This window comes from Montipora capricornis, chromosome 6, assembly GCF_036669925.1.
Source record: "Montipora capricornis isolate CH-2021 chromosome 6, ASM3666992v2, whole genome shotgun sequence".
Taxonomy (NCBI): Eukaryota; Metazoa; Cnidaria; class Anthozoa; order Scleractinia; family Acroporidae; genus Montipora; species Montipora capricornis.
Window position 1 is genome coordinate 4,421,637 of NC_090888.1, and position 11,875 is coordinate 4,433,511.

The window sequence follows — 11,875 nt, forward strand, 5'->3', positions numbered from 1 at the left end:
GGAGGGCACCGAGCCATCCACCAATTACACCTGGGATTGATTCTTGGACTCTGCGGTATATCAGGGCTTGAAATTGCGACCAATACAGTCGCATTAGCAACTGAATTTTTTCCCTTTCCAACTAAAATATCTGGTGAAGTTGCAAATTTGCAACTTGTTTTCATCTTTGCTCTTTCGAAACAAAAGGGTTAGAAGTTGCCACTTTACTGCTTTTTTTACTAAAATAAATGAAGAAATGACAAAATTATTTTGTTTCTCGTCCTGAGTTTTCTTTCAGTCTGATGATAGCATAATTGTAGCGTCATTTTGCTGCGACGTTACGTGCACAACTCTATTCCTTCCATATCATTCGCCATTTTCAGCGGATTCTTTCAACGCAAGTATTGTGGGCTCATATTTTGTTTTGCTACACCGCTGACAACACAATTCAGCGTGACGATTTTGCAACGAAATTTTGCGAAATTGTGACTCAATTTTCGCATCTTGTCGCAAAATTGCGACTGGATTTTTTCGTTAATTTCAAGTCCTGTTATAATAATTATGCAGCTTGCGTTTGTTGCTTCTCTGCACCAGGCCAAGAGGTTTTCTGCTGGATACAGCAGTTTCCCGCCTGTTATCAAAAACCGCAATGTTCCAGCTGATTTGCTCCAAATGGCCTTGATTTGGATAGATTTAAGGCCCATTTGTATAATAAGCGTTTGGATAATGCGCTTTCCCTTGTAAAATATAATCCATTATTCCGTGGGATGCTGTAGGCAGCCACCGTAACGATTCGGGCCTGTTCCTTTTTTTTTTAATTTTGCATTTCTTCATTGTTGTCGCAAATGTGCATACCCCAAAAAAGTTATTTACCAGCTAAGGGTCGGTCCATTATAGCCAAAAACTGTGACCTCGGTCTGAGCAGCATTTTCAAGACCTCAGTCACAGTTTTTCGCTATACGGCCCTCCCAGCTGGAAAATAACACACATTTCTGTTTTTACAACAAACAACTTCAAGTTGAATAACAGATTTCTCTTTCTGGTAATCTCTTGCCATTTTCCGAAGTTTATACCTGTAGTTAGCTGCAACTGGACAATTTGTGTTAACTGTTTGTGCATCCCACAGATATGCCCTTATAGCCATCTTGTTATTATTATAAAATCATTATGATCATTATCATTATCATTATCATTATCACTATCATTATCATTGACAAGAAAAACCTGTTAATTTGCAAATGCAGGCTCTTACCCATATTCTAGAGTAAAAATCACCAGGATGGGTCGCCTGTTCAAACCACCAGGACACGAACTGAAACACATGAACTGGAACATTTCTGTCAAAAAGTCACTTCCAGCTAAAACGAAAAAGTTGACAAAAATAGTAAAGACACATAAGGAAAAGAATTTTAATTTTCACCTCAAAGTTTATTTAATCAAGCCAACGCCCAACGCTTAGTTTTTTTCATAAAACAATTATTATTTATTATACCTATTTATAAATGTAGGTCTGTCAAAATTAATCTGTGCACACAGCAATGTTAACAGCAGCAAGACAAAGTCATTGCATCACTACTTATGCTACATGTATTTGTCAGAGTTCCTGATGTAGTTTCCAATAAACTTGACATGTTGATGCAGTTTAATTCAGATGAAAATTTAGTATTTTCACAGTTGAATTAAAAATTAAAACATACATGTAACTTTTAACAATTTTCTACACATCATACCAACCTTGAGGTATCCCTAAAGGGAATCTCAAACTATGTCTTCCTGTCTCTGGACAGGTCATATAAACAGTTTGTGGGTTTTCACATCGCAGCAAATGCTTCGGCGCAGGGTGGCCTGGAAAAGGCGAGGGAAGCTGTGAGAAGTTGTACAACAACATCAACAACAACAACAAAAATAGAGGAAACGTGGATCAGCATAATATTACTTTAAAATTAACTGAAAGCTGATGGGCCAGTATTGAAAAGAAAAACAATTCTTTATTTTAGCCGATTTTAAAGCCAATCAATGCAAGAAAGATGAATGTCAAGAGTCCATGACTAGGAGCCTCCCTATGCAATAATAATATTATATCCTTAGACGACAGCCTTAGTTTGTGTGTCTCTTTCTTGTATTTTTGGAACTACATGTAACCATTCAGCATGAGACTCACGATCACATTTACCTCAATTTGCAAACATCGTTTTTGCTATTTTTTGTCTTTGTTTGACAATAACAGTACTTTATTCTGATTGGCCATTGATTTCTAAAGAGTGTGTGCAGAGATGAAGAACTCGTGGCATTCTACTTGTAAAAATAGAAAGATGTATGCAAAGGGCTGTTGTATGGGAGAGACAACCTCCTGCCCACGGGTTCCTGTGAATGTTAACTGAAATAATTTTTGTTGGAAAACTCCACAGATTAAACTTCCAGCAACCAAGGCAATCAACTGTGGTTTCTGTATGGAACTAACAATATCGTCACTGTTATCTTACCGTCCTTTTGCCTGGTAATGTGATTGGGACATCTCTCTACTATTTCCCGATAATGTTCTGGCTGTCTGTAGATGACAACAACTCTCACATGGAAGCCTGGGGAAGGTGGAAACACTGAAACAGATAAAAACAACCATCAACATCAAAAATTTAATACTCCAGTTTAATGTGCCTTTCATAATTCTGTGGAATGTCATTTTCAAGCACCAATGGCCAAACTGCATTTCAGCTTCCACCAATCAAACAAAATCAATAATGCATGATATACACTGTAGCCTACCAATCACTGCAGCCTCTTTGGTTTCCACGGTACATTCGAACTCAATGCTAATGGGAAGCGAAGGAATATGTATGAATCTTTTTACTGAAGAACCTCTTAAAAGATATCCTAATAATATTATTGCATTGGAGCTGTGAACTACAAGTAAGATTCCAAGCCAACGCATAGTTTGGCACACACATGTAGCGGTTGAAGTTGAGATTCTGCAGAATTATGAAAATGGCAGTAAACTACAATTAATGAGTCCCTAAGGGTCAGTGCCATAAAAAGGGGGGAAAGCCGTGGGGGATATTCGCATGCCCAGGAGAGGGGCATGGGCAACTGAGGGTAATGATGATTACTCCTCCCCCCCCCCCCCCCCACCCTTTGCAAGGCTTGTGAAACTAGAAAAGGAGGAACACAAATTCTCCTTTTATCTATTTATTTTTTAAATCAATTATAATTATTATGTTAATCGCTATCTTTTGGCAAAATTTGGGTGGCAGGGAAGGCAGAGCCCATGCCCCCTAGGGTAGCGGTGTCACTAGGAGGACCCTCTAGAGTAGCGGTGTCTCTAGAGGCAACCCTACGTTAGAATGTTACATAGGGTGGACCAGAAGAGGGGTGCCCTTCTGGAAGGAGAATAGGTCAGATGGTGAGTTGTACCATCTTGGAGTAAGCAATCTGGACCTATTGCCAAGGAGGGCTGTCCCACCTACTGTGGGGTAAAGTGCAGCCCAGGGTTCACTTCCCTGCCACCAATAAGTAAGTAAGAAATGTAAAAGGACACACCTAGTGTTGAGTTTTCTAAATTGAGCTAATTTTTTTTTAAGTTCACGGCAGTAACATGTGGAATAATATAATGTACATAAATACCCAAACTAAAATAAAATAGATGAGAATAGTATAATAAAAGAATTTGCATGACAAAGCACAGCCATGGCAATAAAAGGAGACAAAGCTTCCAGTTGGGTGGGAGGGTGGGAAAAACTTGCCTGAAGAGCAAAGCTGAAATATGGCTGACTAATAGTATGGGGGTTTACATAAGGTAAAACAGGTGAGAATCGTGTGATGTTGTGGAAAATTACTGGAAGCTTTGGCAACCGCTTTAACAATGTAAAAGTGAAAGTACTTTGACCTAAACAATGAGCTTTTGACTACTGGACAAGCCTTGATTGCATTAGGGTGAGGAGAGTAGAGTACACTAGGGACAAGTGAGGGGAAAAAAAAGTGCTCCCTTAGGGCTCATTAACCCCAGTTAAGAGCTAAAAAAGTTATAATAACAATTCCTCCAGCGAGGAATCCAGATTCCATTTGCCCCATTGTGGCCCTTCGAAAAATTGTAAAACATCAAGCAATTTTTCATTAAAGGTTTTATGCACACTTTTACAGAACTCAACTTACCCTGCAACTTCAACCTAAAGGGAATTATACATCTCATTTTCAAGAAGAGCTTATCCAAATAAGGGGAGTAGGTCCAATGAGCTGACTTTGTTGGGGGGCTCTTTTCTTGGTCAAAGCCAACATCAAATCCATACAGTCCGGGAAAATCTGTATTGGACACAATAAGGGGTTGTGGAACGGCTTGTTCTGGGGGAGGAGTTGGCATTTTGGGTGGTAAAGGCACCACGCCATTCTCAATGTGTTCCTCCTTGCATGTTATGGCTTCCCGCTTAAATGACGCTGCCTCGGCTGGCTTGCTTGTTGGTTGCATGAAGTTTTGATCAGAAACATAAGGGGGAAATTCACACGTCTGATGAGAAGAAGAAAATGAAAACTAAGTCAACTGATCAAGGATAACATTATGTCACCGACATCCAGTTATTCCCAAGTGGGCAGAGAGAGAGAGAGAGAGAGAGAGAGAGAGAGAGAGGGTGTGTGTGGAATTTTGGCAAAGGTACAATAAAGACATTGCTGGTAAGAGGGAATGGGGGTCCCATTTCTGTTGTGCACATACATGTATGCTTAGAAAGGGCATTGTGCAATAACCAAATTGGCTCCAAACGTTTACAGAACTTGTTACATCAGTCATCTACCCAAGTTGAGCCTTTTGGTTTCGGAAATGAGCAAAATATTAGCTACACAAAACCTAAAAAGACTAGTACTCATTAGGGGCAAAGGTTTTGATGAGACCACACACAGATATTCTCTGTAAAATATAGTACCTTTCGAAAAACAGCTCTCATACATGTATCTTGTGTTGTATATTGCACTGTAGTCTCATATTTTTAGGGATGTGTTCTTGGGCAAGACACTTTACTCTCACGGTTCCTCTCTCCACCCAGGTGTATAAATGGGTGCCAGCAAAAATGCTGGTGGTAAACCTGCGTTGGACTAGCATTCCATCCAGGGGGAAGTTGAAAGACTCCTAGTCACTTCATGCTACGGAAACTGGAGATAAGCGCTGGCCTGATGGGCCTTCCTAGGCTCGTAACAAGAGACTTATAATGAAATGCATCTCCCGTATTTAGTGCTGACTTCCCAGTTGATGAGTATAGAAAATCATGGACATGAGCTACCTAGGCAAAAATTTTAAACAGAGATCGCTGATAAACAGCCCCTACTAATTACACAGTTCACCACATCACCACTTGTTGCACAAAAATAATTGAAAGTTCATCCAATGCTGTGTTACAGTTCAACGCGCTTTACTGTGGCCACAAAACAAACTTTTGCATTTGACAACTAAGTGTAATTATGTCAACTCAACAACAACCCATGCAAGGGTGTTCAAATAGCAACCGTACAAAGTTTGCAAGTAGGCATGACTGTCATTGAAATTTGCACGCCCTAATTGGCAGATAATTTGTAAAAAACTTTGTTAGGTGGCCACGGTAAGGCGCGTTGCACTGTAAAATCAATAGTCATAGTCCAAGAATTTAGTCAACAAAAGTCTGCCAAAATTTTAATTTTATTATCACAAAAAGAAAAGGAAATTTTACCTCTTGTCTGACAGTTGCACAAACCAATTCCATCTCATAATTTTCTACAATAAAGGACAATAATCTATTCAATTAGAGCCACACTGACAAAGTTTTAACTAAAATGTATGCTGTGGGAAAAAGACGAATCAAACTAATTTAACAAGGGCTCAAACAGATGCAGGGTTCGAAAATGAGCCTTTCTGGTCACCAATGCAACCGAAAATTAGGCATTGGTCACCAGAACGCAAGTGATACACAAATGTTAGTAACCTGGCGTAATATCGTGTTTACATGCATGCATAGTCACTCGCGTTCAACAAAGGGAAAATGCTGGTTGGCAATGATTGTTTTTTCCTTGTTACACGCTTGGCTAACTAACATGTGCTCTTCGATAGTTCGTCATGACTGTTTGGTTGGCGAGATTTTTGTTTTGTTTGTTGTGTTATAAAGAACTAAGTTTTAACACATCAACCAATTAAACTATGCGCAAGTCACATCGTTTTTCAAGTCATTTTCAACCATTCTCCAGCTTCTGTGATGTTGTGCTTGTCCTCTAAAGCCCTTTCTATCTCAGAACAACGAAATCTTTAGTTTGAGGTTTGCATGTTCCATTATTTTTTTATGAGCCTCAGGGCTTTTTGAAACCCAAGGGCAAAATGCCCAAATGTACAAGTGCTGAACCAACCAAAGTGGCTAGTACTGAACCTTGTGTTAACTGTATTTTTTTTAATTTCTGAACAGTTCCTGAAAATAATTATGAAATTTCCATTTTTTGCCATCAAAAATGGGGGTGACTTATTATACACTGGTAAATATGGTATATTCCAGGTCAGGTAACTTTCTGTCTTTAAATAGCAATAATATTACAATAAATACTGGTAATAATTATTATTGTTACAAATCCGAAAATTAGTAGTTCAGTCATGACTAAGCCTGCTAAGACATCCTCATTTTCTCTGTATTGGAAGTAGGGCAATTTTTGAGCTTGTAAATGTCTATAACATGCAGTTTTTTAGTTTTATTGTAAGGACTACATCTTGGTTGCCATGGTGACCCCTTGCCGCTGAGGAGATTGACACCCCGGGGTTCTGATACTACCTTCACAGCACCACTACTTCCCTACCCTCCATTAATACTGGTTGTATTAACAATGATCAAAGATTTTTTTTCTATAACACCTACCATGAACACTTTCATCTGCCATTTGTAGAGATATGGGAGCCATCTGATAATCAGTTTGTATTCTAAAAAACATAAATAGTGCACAAATTTCAGGGCACTGCATATGGACAAAAGGCTGGCAAAGAAAGGTTTTGATAAATTTGTCTTCTGTTCGATGCTTGTGTAAACAAAAGGTTTTGCAGTGGGTTGAAGGCAAAAACTGCCGATTAGATGATGTTGACAGCAAATATCGTGTCGAGTAAGAATACTGAAAGCACAAAAGTGCAGGTCAAGGCACAATGCCAATAAAAAGGTTCAACAAATTCTTTCAAAAATTCTTAAAAGAGAGAAAAACCCAAAAAAATATATTTGGCCTCGAACGCCCTTATGAGAACTGATAACAGGGTTAACCGTGTAATGATCCTGACAAAAAGTACCGAGGTGCAATGGTCTGAAAACAGCCCTTCATCTTAGCCAAAAGGCTGACAAGCAACTGCCTTTCGTACATGTAGACATGTGACACAACAATTCCAATCGAACAACACAAGAGGCAGAATCCTTTGCGCAACCAAAATGTGACGTCTAGAGTCCTGTGTTTATTGAAAAAGAAGTGGCTCTGGACACAACAAGATAGCATGTCCACCTGCCCACCAAATAAAGACTCTTGCTAGTGTGCACAGGACCACCATGAGATCACAGGCACCCCAAGATTAGAATGTGTTCTCCTCTTTGTCGAACGCAATAGGTCATTTCCAAGTTCATGTCTGCCTCCTCTTCAAAGCGAGTCTACCTGCGAAGTCTTTGTGATGGTAATGAGTTCTACTTTACATATGAATGAAACCTAATTTCAATTAACAAAAACTTCGCACTTAGACTCACCTTGAAGAGGAGGTAGACATGAACTCGGAAATGGCCTATTATTAATCATTATCAACATCTATAGGATAACAATAAAACTGATACAAAGATACCAATGACAAGGACACTTTTCCATCACTGGCTTTAATTAACTCATTGACTCCTGGGAGTGATACTTAACAGATTTTACTCTGTCTAAGGCCACATATTTTTAATCCTCAACTGGGGACATCCTGGGAAACCTTAGGAGTCAATGGGTTAATTAATTAACCAGTCAAAAACTTCATCCCCTCTATTAATAGCCCACTGATTCACCAGGGTGAGACTTACATGTAACAGAGTTCACTTTGTGTAACACCAGACGATTTTACTCCTCAAGTGGGGGTGTCCTCAGGAGCCAGAGGAGTGAATAGGTTTTAAAACAAGTCAAACACTATGTCCTTCCATAAACCCATTGACTCCTGCAAGTGATACTTAACAGATTTTACATGTACTCTGTCTAATGCCAGACAATTTTACTCATCAACTGAGAGTATCCTGGTGTGCTTGAGGAGTGAATGGGTTAACCATTCAAACACTATGTCCTTCCATAAACCCATTGACTCCTGCAAGTGATACTTAACAGATTTTACTCTGTCTAAGGCCCGGGTCGCACTAGTTTAAAAAGTTGTTTGTTTTACAAAAAAATCTGTCAACAGATAGTTTTTTCCAGTGCGACCGATTTGTCAGACATTGTCAAAAATGAGCGGAATGTACCAAATGTTCAAAGATGCCGGCACTTAAAATTGCCAAGCTCTGGACCTCGCCAAAATGTCACAAAAAAAAAAAAAGCCATCAAACTGTCACTCATGACGCAAACAGCAAATGAAAAACGCGATAAAATCAAGTTTACTTGTAATTTGGCGCCCATCTTGTTGAGAAGGCTAAGAAGCCGATGGATCCTTCCTTCAAGGCAATATGCGAGTTTCAGTGCTCTTTATATGCCATTAAGAGGGATGACTCCAGATACAAGTAATTATTTTGGTCAGCAAGAAGTCTTTGAGTCAACCAACGTTCGGTCCGTCTATGCTGTCCGATCTGATGCTCGTATTCCAACAACGCTAGCTGGATATTGAAGTTATGAAGTCTGTCAATACAGTGCAGATTGTACACATTTGCCATTCTAGCCTGCATGCAAGTCCAACAAAAGCGAAAGCCGCATCTTACCTTTAATATAGCGTGATATCGTGACACACTTCTAGCGGGAGTAGGAGAGTTTTTTTTTTGTACACATTGATGCGTGTATGACAGGAATGCAACCCTAAACATAACAAAATAAATTTTACCGGAAACAGATATTTGTCTGAAATTTTGTCACAACAAAAACAATTTTGTCCACTAGTGCGACCCGGGCCTAAGCCAGAGAACTTTAATCATCAACTGGGAGTATCCTGGGGGCCCAGGAGGAGTCATTGGGTTAATCACTCAGATGATATTGCGAAAAAAAAAAAACAGAAACATTAATATGTAATTTTACCCTTGTAAATCTTGTTGATTGAATATTTGACTGATATTTGAGAGGACCTCATTGAATGTTTCCTGGCTCAACATAGGCTCGCCCACGGAGCTGTTAGAAGCTTGTGACTGCTGAGACATGATTATCTTCAAGTCTAAAAAGAAGATACCAAAGAAGTAACATGCATAATTTTGCATCATGTGCGACTTCTGAAATTTAGGTGTGATTTGGAGCGGCTCTGGTATGAAGAGTACAAAACGAATGCTATTAACAAAGTTTCGATTCACTTTAATCAGATAGATCAGAAAGCAAGAATCCTTTTATATGCTAAGCACCAACCAGAGAAGCAACAAAGCACGATCTCACTGTCGACAGATGTCAACGTGAACCTTGTGTGCTTAGTTACCTGGCTTTTGAATGAAAGTGAGGCTGGAGTTGACTTTCCTTAGAAAGAAACCTCACTGCTTTTCTTATGTTAATGATTTTGTTCCCAAGCTAATTAGTAGAAATTTACATACGAAAGCAGTGAGGTTTCTATCAAAGCAAGGTCAACTCCAACCTCACTTTCATTCAAAGGCCAGGTAACCAAGCACACAACTGTAAAATGGTCTATTGATATCCAAAATTTTTTTTTTAATCAACTTTTTAATAATTCATGATGGGAAAACAGAAAAAAAAAGTTCTCTTAATCATTATCTGTATATCTGATACAGATTTCTCTTCATTTACAAATAAAAACATTTCTTTCAATTTTCCCTGTTGAAGTATCTTGAATCACTAAAAATACCTTGGGTACATTAACACTTAAATGGTGACATCTTATACAATATTGTCTTAAACAATATTCGTGTAAGATCTGTATCACATTAATTTACAAACCCTCTGCTTGTAAATTATGTAATACATATCTTGGACTCAATATGAGTCAAAGATATGTATTACATTATACATTACTGATTTGATCTAAAAATATGATCATTTATCTGATAAAATTTCACACATATTTGCAACAACTGGAGATCCTATATTATGTATTTTTTAAAGATTACACAACCAACAAATACATTCACTTTCATGAGGGCTAAGTTCAGCTTGGCGCTGGATTTGCTATTTTCACAATCCCATAATACAGTTCATTTTGGAGGGTTATTTGCATTAAAACAATGGAGATCCAATTCAATGAAGCATTATACAGTCCCAAGAGTAACTAACTTGTATTCTTTTTATGAAGAGAACCCCCCCAAAACGTGTTGAATTAAGGGATGGGGGAAATGGCGAATGCATGAAAATTGTAAGTGGTTTTATTTTTTCTCCATTTTGTGCGGTACTAGGAGAGGTACACTTGAACAGAGATTCAATTCCCTCCCTGTTTAGAGTTTTTTTTCAGACCTATCCTTGGATGGATCACCTAGTATATGGGAACAAAGATAGCACTTAAATCAATACACTCAATAGATAACACTCCATTAGTGCTCAACATCTGCCCTAACTGGTTGCTGTCTTAAAACAACAAAGAAATTTAATAGTCTTGATTTGAAAAAGAATTCAAATATTAATTCTGTTCCATACAATACAACAAAAGAAAAAAACAAGTGACACAATCAAGGTGACTATTGTCTTACAAGAAGAGAAAAATGCTTATGATCCAGTCACGATGTAAGAACGCATACTGAATTATATCACCTGGATTGCTGACTTTAATCAATAAGAAGAAAAACTCTACGTAATTCCTACAAGAATTGAGATTTTTTGTTTGAAACAAGATATATTTTCAGTACTCTTTATTTAAGCCCCCTTGTATAGTTCCGGTTGATTATTTTGATATTTGGGTGCCATCAAATTATCGGGTTCATGCTTTATTTTGTTACTGTCAAAGTGTAAGTGCCATTTAAATTTCAGGCAAATGAATTATGTCAGGAATTCGGGGAACAAAAGTCACTTGTAAATACTGATAACTTTAAGTAAAAAGACAAAATAAGCTTGAATGCAGAACGTAAATCGTTCCATTTAGTCTCGAATTAGCTTGACTTCCGATGTAAACAAAACAAACCAAAACAAAATATATCGATCTGCAACCTAGCGGTGTAGCACCGCATATGACAATATCTCACATGCAAAGCACATAATATCATTACGAAGTGTACTTTAACTCTTTCTCCAATAAATGAGTAATCTCTGTAGCCAAGACACTGAAGTGAATAAGAGATTTAACGGGAAAATATTTGTTGATCTCGATCACACATTCTGTCATCGGAAATGGAATACTGCATCCGAAGCATTTTAATTCCTAGTTTTCGAGGCGACAATCGCTGAATTCATTGATTAATCCCAAGAAAAGATTACCATATTTAGTTCTAATGGTATTACTCACCTTAACAATAGCAAAACAAGTTCTTACAGCGGCTAAACACAGCTCACGCCAACGACTTTGTTCGACCACGCGCTCAACAAGTTGCGGTATAAGCACATGAGAATAGGGCGGGAAACTGGAACGAACGAATCAGCCATTAGATGATAAAAATAGACACTGACTAGTCATATTTCCACCAATAGGAACGCTTCATCTAATCAATGGTCATAGACAACTGAAGGATAATTCTATCCTGATGCCTGGACAATAACAGTGTGTTTTTATTAGATTAAGTTGATACAGTGTCATAAATGATCCGTTATTCGATTCTTTTGTCCTTGAATTCGAAAACAACCTCTCAGGTTA

General features: G+C 38.2%; 1 protein-coding gene across 2 annotated transcripts in view; it reads right to left on the bottom strand.

The window, feature by feature from the left end:
• LOC138051244 (cellular tumor antigen p53-like) overlaps positions 1 to 11,635 on the bottom strand; it is a 21,200-nt gene extending 9,565 nt beyond the window's left edge. The window contains exons 1-8 of one of the 2 annotated variants that reach the window (XM_068897407.1): positions 11,531 to 11,635; positions 9,181 to 9,313; positions 6,828 to 6,889; positions 5,664 to 5,707; positions 4,126 to 4,474; positions 2,463 to 2,576; positions 1,714 to 1,824; positions 1,232 to 1,337 (exon numbers count right to left, since the gene is read on the bottom strand). In XM_068897407.1, coding sequence (XP_068753508.1) covers positions 1,232 to 1,337; positions 1,714 to 1,824; positions 2,463 to 2,576; positions 4,126 to 4,474; positions 5,664 to 5,707; positions 6,828 to 6,889; positions 9,181 to 9,299 — 905 coding nt within the window. In that variant the 5' untranslated portion in view covers positions 9,300 to 9,313; positions 11,531 to 11,635. Of the gene's footprint in view, positions 1 to 1,231; positions 1,338 to 1,713; positions 1,825 to 2,462; positions 2,577 to 4,125; positions 4,475 to 5,663; positions 5,708 to 6,827; positions 6,890 to 8,556; positions 8,599 to 9,180; positions 9,314 to 11,530 lie in introns of those variants that run through there. The other variant, XM_068897408.1, reaches the window with a different exon arrangement.
• Positions 11,636 to 11,875: the final 240 nt, after the last annotated feature.